At 46.5% G+C, this 15,384-nt stretch overlaps 1 protein-coding gene across 2 annotated transcripts in view; it reads right to left on the bottom strand.

The window, feature by feature from the left end:
- Nucleotides 1–2,016: 2,016 nt before the first annotated feature.
- UNK (unk zinc finger) overlaps nt 2,017–15,384 on the bottom strand; it is a 670,943-nt gene continuing 657,575 nt past the window's right edge. Inside the window, exon 16 of one of the 2 annotated variants that reach the window (XM_086930733.1) lies at nt 2,017–2,839. In XM_086930733.1, coding sequence (XP_086786859.1) covers nt 2,684–2,839 — 156 coding nt within the window. In that variant the 3' untranslated portion in view covers nt 2,017–2,683. The remainder of the gene's footprint in view (nt 2,840–15,384) is intronic. The other variant, XM_086930732.1, reaches the window with a different exon arrangement.

Here is a 15,384-nt window from a genome sequence, read left to right on the forward strand (position 1 = left end):
GGACCACCCCCCTCCCCCTCCAAGCGCCTTGAGACCCTCCGGGTGAGTAGCGCACTATACAAATATCTTGATTGATTGATTGATTGGATTAGTGATGCTTGAGGCCCTTTGGAACAGTTGGCAAGATGTTGCAGGCCGTGTCCCAAAATGCATGACTGAACCTCCTCACAAGGCAAACAACATTATTAGATTGGAATGCTAAACTACCAAAAGAAAACAAGCCTGTTTCAATGTCCTATCTGGAGGGTCGGTCCAAAAGGAATCAGGATTAACATTTCATGTTGAGGCTTGAACAATCAGGGTCTCCAGTGTATGGTCCTTAGTTAAGTTAGGGATGCTTGGGTCACAGATGGCTGGACTTTGTCATCTAGTCACAGGTTGGCTTACTGCAGGAAATGAGCATGGCTTAGGACATATAGGCAGAAGGGCATCATTAACTGCTTCATTAAATGTCAATAATGTCTCAGAAGTAGCGGGACTTGGGTGAAGATTAGCAGTCAACGCAACTACCACTGCAAATGAAGTCTTTCTTCCGTTGGTGGATATATATATAAATATATATATACACAGCATCTGGGCAGAGGTAATGGATTTCATTTGGGCTGTATAACCATAGTGCAACACAGGCCTAGATTGAGTGATTTCTCTTTAAAGGTTTTTCGGGGTTCCTTACGTAAGTGGAGCTATTTAGTATTTATGAATGTGAGTATGTTCCCATGAAGGGAAAGGGGGGAGTATTTGGAGACATTTCATGAAACAAAAATATAAAACACATAAAATGGATATTATGGAGAAAGTTTTTGTCTCAAAAAGGCATCTTGGCCAAAACAGTACTCAGTTCCTTTCCAGTCTCTAATTTCTGGACATCTAAAGATGATATCTACTTTCTCTCCATTAAGTCTCTCTGGTTTCCAACCACGCAGTGCAGACCATGCTCAATAACTTTAGCTTCTCAGTATAACCCACTCATTTGCAAACCACATCACTCATACAAATACAAACTAAGTTGAAAATATATAACTTGGCTGTCAATGAACTCTAGGATTCTGTGGCAGAAACCAGGAGTAGTAGCAGACTAGAATACAGAATAAACAGCAGCAGCAGGTGGGGGGAGGGTGTTTGTCCTTGGATGATCCAATAACCATGCTTTGTACGAAGTCTGAAACCAGAGCTCCCTAAACATAATTAAAAAACGATTTAATATTTCTATTAACATGATTTTAAAAACACACCATTCTTTTTCAGTGTTCTCATTCAACAAGAACGATGAGAAGGGAAGATTTGCTGCGATTACTTTTAAATTTAAGATATGTGAAAAAGATGTGTTCACATAATTTTGCAGAGGCAGCAGTGGGCTTTGTTCCATTATCTCTAAACATGGGTAATGGCACGCATACGCTGCCACCATGCCTTGGGGTTAATTCACATGTTTGGGAAAGTGATACCACTGAAGTCATTGGAGGTTTCATGGGGGAGACACCCCAATTAGGCATATGGGGAAGGGAGACATTAATTTGATTGTTTTTTCGGGGGCCTGAAGATGATGCTAAAGAGAGTGAGACCCTCAAGATGAGGGTGAGAGGTGTGGGACTCCAGTACCAGGCCTCACTACCACATGTCTATTACACTAGGAACTATTGAGATGATCACTTCCAAACCAAAATACTGCCCTGTAATTCCAGGACTGAAAGGGAGAAAGTGGAATGCAATTTTAAGCTTATGGCAGCAATACTTTCAAAGGTTCCACTAATTCTAAGTTCTACTCATCATAGGTTTTGTGCTTGTCTTGCTTCTCTGGATTTGTTTGCACAATCTGATTCCATTTTATGCTCTCTCTGCAGTAAAATATGTGCATGTTGAAACACTGACACAGCTACAATGAATAGCATCCTTACAGGAGGTCCATCTACAGCTTTTCATAGTAGTGTTCATAAATATGATGGTTTTAACTGGTACAATAACAGATACCTCAAATAGTAGAGAACGCACCACACTTGATTGAGATCTAGACTTGGCACTTTCAAAACGGTCACATTTCTATTTTCCATATGAAGCAATATACACAGCAGTTGGGGGGAGGGGGGGGGGGGGGGGGGGAGAGAACTGCCAGTGTTCTAACATAGAGATTTTTTGGCCATCGTTCGGAACTGCTTCTTGTAAATTCAAATAACTGATGGTTCACCTGTGTGCACATCTCAAGCTCCTTGCAGTGGCTGTGGAGAGATCACATTTTCAGGCCTTCTGAAAATGGCCACTGAGTTGTATGGCCCACAAGAGGAAACAACCAAAGTCAACATGCAGTTACCTCAAACGAAGAAAGCTAGAAATCCATTTACACTTTTAAGGAACATCTCCAAACAGTAACTTCAGCCTTAACTCATGTATGCACTGATTCAATCCGAGTTCTGGAAAACAAATCAAAGGGTTCTTTCAATGGGAGTAACCGCTCCCTAGCTTGTGATATAAGTAATCATGTTTCGTTGGTCTGAAGGTCAGTCACTACTTCTATTACAGTTCCTTATGTTGCAAAGTAAATATGTTAAAAGGGTCCTTCTCAGGCAATAAAAAATGGAAATATTTTTTTGAAAAAGTGCATGTCCACAAAGGGTCCTCTGTATATATGTACAAATATAAATTGCATTAAGAGCTGTCCTTTATCTGGTCCTCTGGATGTCCCCAGGGGTCATGACTGGGCAGCATGTGACCGGTTGGGGTGGCAGATAGGGCAGTCACTGTCCTCGGCACACTGGTCACACAGCACTGCATGCTGGCAGGGTAGCACCACACGGTTCTGTTCCTGACACTTAAGACACTTCACTGACTGCATCTGGAACACTGCCTGAGGGAGAAGAGAAAGATGACATCAAAATACTGCTGCATCCAAGAGTAAAAGAGGACTAAAAAGGGAATGGTCCGGGTGTGTCCTGGGCAATGTTCCCTCTAATTTTCTTTCTCTGTGTGCGGCAATAAAGGTGCTTCGTGCACAGATAAACAAACACTTAATATAGAAGCATGTGCGGTGTGCAAGCTAACAAAATTGGTGGCATAGTAAGGGTGCCAGGGGCCCAAATGCACACTCCTCTGGGTTGGTATTAAAAGACACCCATTATTGGGGCGCAAAGGGCTCCTTGCACTCCTGGGCATAGGTGCCACTGCATCTTGTGTCCTAATTATTCTACCTATAAATCCTCTCTAATTGCTATCTCTGTGCCACTATTTCCTCGTCGCACCTTTTCTTATCTCTGTCCACTTCCACATCATCTTCTAGCTTGTCCTTATCGCCTTCCTCCCTTTTTTTTTGTTTAGCTTTTTTTCTATCCTTGCTCTCCCTTCCAATCCTACTTTTCTGTTTCTATTTCCGCTTTGCTCCTCTTTTCCCTTATTATTTCTCTTCTCTTCAATGTATGTCGTATTCTTCTCTCTCCCACAAAGTCTCTAAACTCCCTGTTGTCGCTCATTCCACTCTTACTCTGTCAAATCTATATCTTGACTATGCTTCTCTCTAATCTTGTTCCTCTCTTTGGCTCCGACCTCCTTGTATGCCAACTCTTGACTACCTATCCCCTTTAGTTTATTTTATCCTTACCCTACAATTTTACTGTCCTTTCTTGCTTTCCATCTCACTTCCATAGCTCATCCTCTCTATACATGTTTCCTTTTCTCGCTACACTCAAATCTCCCCTCTTCCTCACTCTCTCAAATCGTCTTTCCACTCCAGCTCTCTATTATTTCTGTCCTTCCTGCTTTTCTTACTTTCCAATCCTCGTTCTCTGCCAATCTGAAACCGGTCTATAGAAATTTGCCATGCTCAATGCCAGATGCAAAACATTTTTCTCTCATGCTTCAGTGGCAAAGACTGAATTCATGTATTTGAATGTGCATTCTTTGTTATGATGAATAAAAACAGAGGATTGGTTCAACAATATTTGCTAGTCTTTAAGATTAAAGTGTAATGTTTTTTTTTTACAGTTTTTTGAGCAACCATGACTGGAAAGTATTCAAGCTCTCTGCTTGAGCATCAAGACTGGAACCTGTTTCCAGTGCCAGCTTTAGCGCTGTTGGTGCCCAGTGTGACACTGTTAGTGGTGCCCCCAAGGACCACCTCTGCCACAGATTCCTTTATTACCACCCTTTACCAGTGCTCCTCAAGCCTCCATAACCACCCACTCTCTGATGCATTTAATAGTTTTATAGTGCCACTCATATTAGTGAAGGGTATCAGAGCACTTTACATCACATACACATTACAAAGAGACAAACAAGTGTGTGTGTAAATCACTGTATAGGACATGATACATAAGACAGAGGATTAAAAGGTGTACCAGTTACAAGTCATCCATACTGGAAGGCAGCATAATTTAAGAGTGCTTGGTGTGTAGAAGTGCAAACTCAGGACTTGAAACGTAACACCAGGGTTGGGGGTTCGCTTAAATAATTACAATTGTTTTCTACCCAAACAAATCTTTTTTGCAACATTACGAAAATGAAAGACAGGGGACAATATCATTACACTCTAATGTATACATTGCAGTTTGCATGCAGCTCTTTGTTAACAGTTAATAGCACGCTGTTCTGTTTTAGGATTTTAACTTTTAAACTGCAAGTAACTAAAGGTCTCTCTAACAAAAGCAGTAACCCACTAACCTATCTTCATAAATACAGTTCTGTGATTGGTACTCGTCCTTCACATCAGGCATATTAACCCTCTTCGCTGCCCTACAATGAGTTAAAACTTCCACGAGACAAAACTCCATCTCACTTCAGGAAGAACATCAATCACTGGAGAGATCTTAACATTTTTATTGTGTCCAGGAAAGACAGCAGGTGCTCTTTAAACTTTAATATACTTGCCCTAGAGCCCTGTCCTGCAATGTTCCCCCAGTTCCAATGTCAGCTGCACTGGTGTAATGACACATCTACACCCACTCATTGTAGTGTGAAACAAATTTACATATGTTTTGTTTCACACTGCCTGCTAGGGGGCCTCTCCGAAAGCTGGAAGCAGCCCCTTCCTCATTTAATTGATTTTCTTGGCCTCCAGGTGCGCCGCCTGCCTTATAAGGGACGTTTTCACGCTGCCCTTTTATTATGTATTGAGCTCCCCGAGGGGAGAGCGCGTTCCCACAGAGTGTCTGGGTGCTGTAAGAAACAAGGCTGCACGCAGCCTAGTGGGAACATAGGTCCTGGGTATTAACAAGCATTGGCATAGCCAATAGGTCTCGCTTTTGGGACCTTGTAAGTATTTAGTTATCCAGCACAATATCCTTGGTGCAACAACAACTGTTGCATGGCTAAGCACTTATAAGGTCCCAAAGGCGGGACCTATTGGCTATGCCAATGCTTGTTATACAAGTACCCGAGGGCGCAATGGGCATTTGTACCCACTTTGTACCCCCGGGGCACTTTGGTATTATATAAGGGGCCGCAAATGCTTGCAGAGCCGTTTATCGGATAGCAATAGCGCAGGCTCAGATAAAGCACCAGCGCTTTCATCAGAGGGTTTTCCATCATTCACATGGGGGTGCGCCTTATTATAGACATACATCTAGTATAATGGGGTAGCCCAGTGCCCCTCAGAACCTGGGTGTAGAAGAATGTTTGGTCTGTCAGGTATAGAATTGCAATAAAAAACAACAAATAAAAACGTTACTCAAACCTTTCTGTAGTAATCAATAGAAAGGAAAGGGAAGATAAGAAAAGAAAAGACACCAAAGATGAATATTGAAATTTGTATTGAGGGATAAATCAATATATTTTTTTTTTACGTTTTATGGAGTAGAAATACCATTAGAAGGCTGTCACAGTTATTGAACACACAAATTGTTTGAACGGAGCACGTGACAGTGTCAAAAGTGCAAAAAAAATCATAAATGTGAACAAAATATATACAGTGCTGTATGGATGGTTAAAAATGGCCATTCAAAGGTCATCCATTCCTATGTACATTAATCTCCAAGCCGCTTGGAATTAAATTTCCATTTCACGTAGAGCAGAGAGAGTAGGGTCAGGATTAAGACAAGCACGTCGACTTTTCGACCCAGAAAGTGCGTGATTGGCTGGTAGGCACAGCAGGTCTTCCTCAGGACAAGGGAACAAACGGACAGCCTGCACAATTAAAAAAGGAGTGGAATTAGTTTGGTGTTTGTCATAAGGAAAGTACCAGCGTGGTATGTTGACTGTGGACCTACCTGAATCAAAGAGAGGAATGTCCTCAGGGTATAATTCACCGTGTGTTGGATTAATTGAAGAAATGGCTGCAGTGAGCTTCTTTATGGTAATGATTCACATCAATAGGGCAGCAAAGGTCGGTAGCTGGCAGGAAAGGGAAGTAATTGTCGGTATTTCGAAGAGAGTCCATGTATGAATGTAACCGCAGTCAGACACTCCATATGCATTCCAAGGCAGTGACCTCCCAACTTGTGAGGCGTCACTGGTGGCCAGGTATAGACAGGGCTGCAGTATTGCTCCACTTTGCAGTGACTGTGGTTAATGCAAAGTTGGTAAAAGATGCACGTGCGCCGTCAGCTGTGGCTACACACACTGTCATGTTGGTGGAGGAGGGAATTTCATGGCGGTCTGAATGTGCTCGTCAGCATTCGAGAGTGAAGTGCTGAACACCTGGCAAAGGCAGGACATGGGGGGGGGGCCTTCTGTGGCAACTTGTGTGAATAGGCTGAATGTGCACGCTCAGCATGGGAGGTAATTTTGGCCTCTGGGCTACCATTTAGCATCAGAGACGTGAAAGTGCAATTGAAAGCGGTGAAACTAGGGGCATCAGATAGTTCAGTACAGGTGCAAATGGAGACAGGCGCTTGCAAAAGTGTGCTGAATGGCTAAGTGACTAGACCGTCGGATTGAGATCAGCAGTGGTGGCAACGAGTTAGACGCGAAGATGCAAGTGGAAATTATGAAAAGTAATTGAGAGAAAAGAATGGCGGACTGGCTCAGGAAATGTTAAGAGTCCCGTGGATATGCTAAGTATTGGAGGAAACCAACAAGAATTTATGGTAGTGTGGGGAAGGGCAGCTACTGCCAAAGCTTCTTACCTCTCCGGCGCTGCTCGGGAATTGAGAAGCATGTGCCTGGAGCGGAAGCTGGAATGAATAGGACTGGGCTGAGTGGCGACTTGCAGCTGCGGGAGCTCATTGAGCGTGCCTGCAGGCTAATTGGGCCTAGCTGAGAAGTAAACAAGGTGCATGTTGACGGGGATAGTCATTGGGGTGTGGCGATAATTCCGCTAGGCTGGACGGTGATGTGCACCTGCTGGAGCTTCATTGGGAATCATACACGGCTAAGCTCGGTCAGCCGGGAAGTGCTGGAAGGGAGGCAGATGGCAGCTGAGGGCATGCACGCTTGCGTGAATGCAGCGCTAGGCCACAAAAAGCCTGCTGTGGCAGCACTTTGAAAACCCCGATACTAAATGTCTCAGAGCAGCGCATGCGCTGGCTCAGCGAGACCTTAAAAAGAGAGAAGGGACAGGAGAGTGATTAAGAGTAACAGCAATAATGAGAAAAGACAGGGAAATGGGTACGTCAAAGCCTACCAAATATATTTAGAAAAGAGAAAAGTCAGACTTCGGTCCAACCTGAGGAAAAAAGGGGCCAATGGAAGAGCCATGTTTTGTACAGGATTGAGTAACACTGAGTAGCACATTATAAGTGTGGTGGTTTTGGGTTTGGTATATGGGAACTACAAGAAATGCATGCTTCAGTAATTCCTGGGAGAGGGGGAATTACCTCATATTGCCAGGTAAGTGGGGTAAAATGTGGTCATTGGTGTTTCCGTAACTACTTTCACATTTTTGACCAACTGTCCCTGATTTTCAAGAAGACATTTTTCATGCCTTAAGCAGGCGACATTTCATGGTGAAACATGTAGGAAACAAAGTCTGCCCATGGATCCTGTAATCTCTATGGGCATTTAGCACCTGCTCCGCGAACCATCAGGATTATAGAGGCACTCAAAATTAGGCCCTCAGAAATTAAGAAGAGGGTCTGAGCGGGATAAAAAAAAAAAAAGAGAGATAATTGGGGAGGATACAAGTTGAATCTGAGCCTAAATGAGATAGAGCAACAGGAGGAGGTCCTTAACGAGCCCATCTGGAAAAAGAAGCCTTAAGGAATGCCAAAAGAACTGTAATTTACTATGACCATCATCCTCATATGATGCGCAGCCATACATTACACTAATAAAGATATTCAACCATTATTTTACTATATGTATACGTGTGTGTAAGCGTGCTCACACAATGCTTCAATAAGCAACTGTACTTTATTTATTTGATGTTCTACCAATCCCTATTAACTTGATGTGAATTTGCTCAACATCTTACCAATCACACTGCACTGTCAGCTCTCACTACTAAGCAATATGAAAAGGTTCCTTTCAGTAAGATACTTCAGATCTGCTGTTTCAGTCCTCATACTCTTGCATCTGGCTAGTGCATAAAACCGGATCCATACTCAGCAGCTCCAGTTAAGCCAGAGTTTCCATTGAAAAGACAATATTTGCTTTGCTTTTAACTTTGGCCCATCTACACAAAAATAGGAAAAGTGGCTACATTTAAGCATGCCAAGTTCTGAGCATGTACCAGGGGAGGCAGGTATACGGTTAAGGGGAAGGGGTGGTTTAAAGAATGAGATCTATCCCTTTAAACTCACACAGAACTGTTATTCCCCAGTACAGCATAAACTGCTGAATGAAATTACAGCAAATCTGGTGTGAAACTAGAAATTTACTAAGAGGTGTGCCTTTGCTTGATTTGGTGTAAATCCGTTCAGTAGCTTTTGAGAAATAAGCACTACAAAAAAAAAAGGTTCTAGGCAGGCTGCAAGGCTTAAACTACAGAGCTAACTTGATCATTAATTTTCTGTAAATCCGCAATTCAATTTATATAAATGAAGACAAGCCAATGAAAGAGAAGCTTTTCTCCAATTTCTGGATATACAAAATCTGAACGTTCAGATTGGCTGCTCATGACAGAAGAACGTGAGTTGCAACCACCATAATTCAACGCAATGCATCGAGCTCTGTACTGCAGGGAAGGGAGGACAGAGTATTAGGGCAGAGGAAGCAAACCCCGATGACCAGCACATGGGAGACAATTTCATTTTAATATCTTCTTCAATCGAGCCAAGATTCATGCCTCTTTTCTTAAACCTCTAATCCATCTTTTCAAATAGGCTCTACATACTTGAACCTATTGAGCCGATCCCTGACTGAGTTTTCTTGCCAATCTGGTTTGAGAATAGTCATTTACCTTTGCTAACGCACTTTCTGGTGAATACCCTACTCAACAGCAGCTTCCTCACCTTTTGAATATCCCCCAGTCGTCCTCCTGGATTTGGGAGTTTTCAAGCAGCACTCCTGGGTGCCCGTAGGTGGCATCGCATTGCTACAGGTCTGCCACTTGGTTGTTTTCAAGCACGAGGACATAGGATATCGACCCCCGGTGCCCTAGCCGCTACACCACCGCTTCCCCCTGGTGAGCCGCCCCGTGGGAGTACAGACTGTTGGTCGCGGTGCAGCTCCAAGGGGTAGAACACAGAGGACATCGTGCCAGTCTAGGTGGAGGCGCACTCCTGCGAGCCTGCCACGTTGCCTCTTCCGCTCCTTCCTGGACTAGAGGGTTTGAGGGGGGGCCTTAGAAAGCATCCGGAACGGAGCCTTACAGCGACTGGGCCTGGCAGGACATAGCGTGCCTGCCTGGGCCAGCGAGTCTCACATGGCGAGCCTTGCCTTTGAGCTGCCAATCAACTCGGACATCGGGCCTGGACCAGAGTGCTGTCGGCTCCTGATGGCCAGCCCTTGCATACCTGCCCCCCTCACCCCACCTGGGAGAGCTGCGCAGGATGAGTTGTATGCTAGTTCGCAGCTCTCTACAACAACGGTTCCTTTGGACTACCTCCAGGAAGGCAGCAGAGCTGGAGTATGAGCCTATAGAAGTACCTCCTTGGTAACCAGGCCGGAAGTGAGCCCAGGGCTTGTCAGAGGTGGGGGTGTGAACAGTCTCGGTGCAGAGGAGTGGAGATCGGCTGGTTGGTCAGCCAGCGCCTGAGGTTGGACTTGCCCCTCTCGTCTATTCTCTGTGTGCGCCTCCGCCTCCCCCCGGCGTCATGTACACTGTCTTTGCCGTAGCAGCGGCTCCTCCTGTGTGTGGCCAATCCTGGCTTAAGGTTGTGTATAGTGCCGCTCCAGGGTCGGGGAACTTGGTGCTGGACACTAGTGGAATCCTCCACGGGCTGGGAGTGTCCTCTTTCTAAGTGAAGCCCCGTACCAAAGTGAGGAAAACTATGGTACAACCAGCCTCCAAGGACATATCAGTGGCAGGCCTATAGACTAAAACTGCCTTGGCACCTACTCGGAAGGGCTCTACAATGGCAACCTCTTCGGCACCCTCTGATACCAGCCCTCTCACCCAAGCCTTTGTGTGTAATTTTCATCAGGAAATAAAGTTGGAAATGAATTCTCTTAAAGGGGAGGTCAAAACCTGCCTACGAGACATCAGGCGAGACGTAACTGAAATTGGCACGAGGGTGGACGATCTCGAAAGGACCCTCGATACGTGGATGGAGGATCAGGAGGAACTATGGCGTTGAGACGCTGCTCCGCGCCCGCAGCAGATTTTGCCCATCTTGCCTGGTTATGCCCCAAGTGGCGGCATTCTGGCAGGAAGTATGTGCAATCATCTCCGTAATCACCTCCATGCTATTGCCGCCTGACCCCACGATTTGCCTCCTGGGTTTTGTTAAATTTTGCCCTGACGCAACCCGTCGTTTGACGGCCATGCTGCTTGTTCTGACTATATATATAGGATACAATGTCCCAACAGGTATCAATAAATAAGGCAGTTTCAAAGATGCATGCATTAAGCATTACAGTTAAAGAACAACAAGGAGTCTCAATGCATTTGTGAGAGGCTTATTAATCACCAACTTGTTTCAAATGGGGCATACAGTTAAAAAGCAGCACTGTACATGAAAGCATTCATGAAGCAACCCAAATGGCACTTGGTGACAAAGTGATAATAAGGTGAAAGTGAGGACGCAAGTGAACGTGGTGAACAGCGTGGTCGGCGCAAGGTGACTGGAAATATTCAGTACAAGGCTCCACAATAAATACACATAATTCCAATGTTTTAAATTGACCACAGTTGTGAGCCTAGAAATAATGCGCCAAGAAATTGCGCTGTAATTGTCGACGGCGTTTCGATCCTCAGTGATTTGGGATCCTCTTCAGGACAGGGTTGACGATGGATAGGAGTGCTGAAGAACAAGAACGCTGACATTAAGTGGTAGTCAGTCGTGCAGGAGCTATGGATGCGGGCGATCAGGGGGAAACAGTGAACCTTCCCAGGGGAGTTCAGGTCTCAACGATTTGGAGCCGGTTCAGCGCCTGATTCAATCTTGCGCTGGGGCCGAATGAATCCGTGTTGTGAGGTCCGATTCTCACGAAGGAGGGGGCTTGTTCTGACTAGGCATAGGGTCTCCATGTGCTGGGGCCGCAGGCAGGCGCCTAGGGTGCGGCTCTGGTTAGAGGACGCTTCTCGCTGCCACACCCTCCTATCTGAGTTCTGGGATTTCCTGCCAGCTAAAACCCGTCCTCTAGATATATGGGGGCCACTAGTCACTTATTTCGCAAGCCGCACCCCTCAGCAATCAGCGACCTCTCCCGCGCTCCCCGCCCATGGGTGCTGGCCCATAAGCTGGTGCCCTTTGGTTCCGCCTTTGTTGTCTTCCTCCCTTATGTCTTCCCTTTGGGTGTCTGCTCCTGCCCTTCTTCATTGAGCTGCTGGTAACTCTTCATGACATAGTCTCTATTGTCACATGAACATGTAATTATCTTTGCTGTGCTGTGCTGTAATGTATCGATGCACCTCGTCTTCTGCTACTATGGTGATTGTGTAATTGTACTGTGCATATTTTTTTTAATACATTTTTTTTAAAAATTACTAAAAAAAGAAATAACTATGGTGTCGAGTGGCGGCACTAGAGGAGCAACATGTAGAACTCCAAATTAAACATGAGGATTTGGAAAATAGGAGCCGCCGGAACAACCTCCGCATCAGGGTGTACCACGGGGAGCGTAGGGTCAGGACATCATGACCTTTGTCGCAGATCTCCTTCAAGCGATTGGGGGTGATGATGATGCCGCGCCCCCTATGTTGGATAGAGCGCACAGAGTTGCTCCTCCACGCGAAAAGGCTAAGCTGATTCCTGACATCCTGACCCGGGTGCACTTCTTAACAGAAAAGGAGGCGATCCTCCAAGCAGCTTGGAACGCTGAGGAACTGACATATGAGGGCCACAAAATCCAAATCTTTCAAGACCTCTCCTGATCTTTCAAGGAGGCTCGTCAATTGCTCCATCTTTCTCCCGATCCTAAACCCTCCACCCCTACCTCTGTTGACACCGAGGATAGGTCTCTCCTCCGCCCTGAGTGGTTGAGGGTCCCCCCTCCCCGTACTTGAGCCTCCAAAGCACGTGAACTATCGCACCAAGCTAAACAGGACATCATCCACCATTTAAAATCTATAGAGGCTTCGCAATCTTCAGAGGGGCGGGGCTCCCTGTTGGCCCCACCCCCTCCCCTTCTGGCTCCAGCACCAGGGTGGTGGCCCCTTGACATGGTTTGGCCAGGCCGTGGCTGGAGGAGGTTGTTTTTGTACTATAGCCATTTGCCTTCTCTGTGAGTTCCCGAACGCGCTTGAACTTTCCCGGCGACATGGAGACCTCTCGCATCCTTTCTCCGACTACGCTACATGGCCCAGATCCCACACTGGGCCCAGGGGACCTGAAACTCACTCCTTTGGGGGACCCAATGCTTCCCCGCTAACACTGTGGCGGGTCGACCTCTGGGGGTCGAACCGCGACCGTTCTCCTGTACCTGTTGGCGCGCCTGCCATTCCCTTAGCTCCTGTGAGGAATGACTTCCTCAGAGCCGCCCTGGTTTGCACTGTTGTGCCGCTCCTGGACTGGGATGGAACACTTTGCCCCTGTTGGCCTTTTGTCTGCTTGGTTTATCACTCTCTACCCTATTCCTTTTTCTCTCTTTTCTACTTCTTTCTCTGGTCTACTGTGGGGAGGGCATGGGTATACCGTGATCTATTTTCCTGGCATAGGTGCTCCTGGGCATTGGAGAGAGGCTACCCTATTACTCATCTGAGCGAATCCTAACTATCTTCCCGTCCTCCTTCAAATCCGACACCAGCCCGATTTAGGTTGGGATGTGGGGGAGGGCAATGTGGGGGCTTGCACAATGGCCTGTGCTCTATGTCTAGTCGACGATGGCGCAAGCTAAATGTCTGTCCCTCAATGTAAAAGGCCTTAACGCCCACAACAAGAGAAGACAGGTGTGGCGTTACCTCCTTATTCAAGACCCAGAGGTCATTTTCCTCCAGGAAACCCATCTCTTATGTACAGACAGGCAGCCGGTGGGATAACTATCTTTTTTAAAGAAGGAAGCCCTGTACAAGTTTCCCGGGTGCTGCGTGACAAGGGGTGGCGTTATTTTAAACTCACTCTGCTCATCCATGGTAAGGCACACACAATGCTCCATTTCTATGCACCTAATCATGCACAAGATACATATCTCTGGACCTTGCTCAAAGACTTACTATCCCAGGAGCCAGACCCCATCCTCCTTGGGGGCGATTTTAATCTAGTGTGGGACCCCAGTTTAGATTGCACACATCTTCCTATCAGGGCACTGACGCAATGTCTGCGACACTCAAGCAGGACTTAGATGCCTTGGGTCTCATAGATGCGTGGCGCTATAAAGAACCTGGGACTTAAGACTACACCTACTCCCATGTTCTCCGCTCTTACTATCCAATTGACTATTTCTTCCTGTCCCAGTCTCTAATCCACTCCTTGGATTCAGCGGCAATCTCAGATATCTCCCTTTCGGATCATTCCCATCTGGAGGTTACCCCTGACTGGTATGGGCAGGAAATCCTGCTCTGCCCCTCCGTGGTGCCTTCCCCCACATGTCCTATGGGACCAGGTTGATGTGGCCGAAATACGCAAGGCGATTCAGGTGTATTTTGCAGATAATGACCTCCAGGACACTAATGGGCATGTTCTATGGGATGCCTTCAAGGCCTCTATCTGAGGCGTCATTACGTCCATCTCCATCGCCCGCACGGGGGGTCCTGCCTGGTTGAAACCAATCTTGCGTGCGATATTAAACTGCTGGAGAAACAGGGGCAGAGCGCGTTGTCTCGACAGACTCAGAAGCAGCTGGCCTCGTTTTGGGGCCAACTTAAAGCTCTAAGGGTTAAAAAAGCAGAACACTCTCTCCTAGCCCTGAAACAAAAATTCTACGGTGGGGGCAACAAGGTGGGTCTCCTGTTGGCATGTTGTCTGCGTCTACAGGTTTCATGTAGACATATCTCCAAGATCGCTCTTTTGGGGGGTGGGGTGGCTACCTCAGAATCTGCCAAGCAGCAAGCATTTAGTTCTTTCTTCTCCGCGCTTTACAGAATAGATCGTTTTCTGGCCTCTTGTCCCTGGACGCCACTGGCTCCTTTTCATAAGCAACAATTGGACAAACCAATCACTGCAGAAGAACTTCGAAAAGCAATGAAAAGTTTCCCTATTGGCAAGGCGCCAGGCCCTGATGGCCTTACGATACCATTCAATCGTCTTTTTTTCCCCAGAGCTGCAGGCACCGTTGCTGTTTCTTTTTAACTCCTTTGCCGATAAAAAGTCGGTCACACCAACCATGGCCGGAGCCAAGATAGCGCTTATCCCCAAGCTGGGGAAAGATCTAACCTCTTGTGCATCATACCACCCCATTTCTTTGCTAAATGTTGATGTTAAATTGTATACCAAAATCTTGGCCCGACGTTTAGCTTCCCATCCACCAGGTCTGATTGAGCCCGACCAGGTGGGCTTCATACATGAAGGACAAGGGGCGAATAGTTTCCGGCGAGTAGCCCACTTGGTGGAAAAGGTCCAATGCCATAACATCCATGCTCTTCTCCTTTCTCTCGATGCCGAGAAGGCATTCGACAGGGTAGCCTGGTCCTTTCTGAGGGTGGTGTTGCAGAAGATAGGCCTGGGCCCGGTCATGATTGCCCATATCATGGCCTCCTATGCGGCGCCATCAGCACAGGTAAGGCTCAACGGTCTCCTTACCCCTCCATTCCCCATCCATCGGGGCACACGGCAGGGTAGTCCTTTATCGCCCCTGCTCTTTGCCCTAGCCGTGGAGCCCATGGCGATTGCCATCCACCAATTGGCGGAAATTAAGGCCCTCCCATTTGGGGGAGGTCGAGCACAAAATCACTCTTTACGGTGATGATCTCCTTTTGACACTCACTAATCCTCAGAGTTCCCTTCCAGCGCTGCTTGATATACTCTCCCAGTTCGAGTTGATCTC

This window comes from Lissotriton vulgaris, chromosome 7, assembly GCF_964263255.1.
Source record: "Lissotriton vulgaris chromosome 7, aLisVul1.2, whole genome shotgun sequence".
In the NCBI taxonomy this organism is placed as follows: Eukaryota; Metazoa; Chordata; class Amphibia; order Caudata; family Salamandridae; genus Lissotriton; species Lissotriton vulgaris.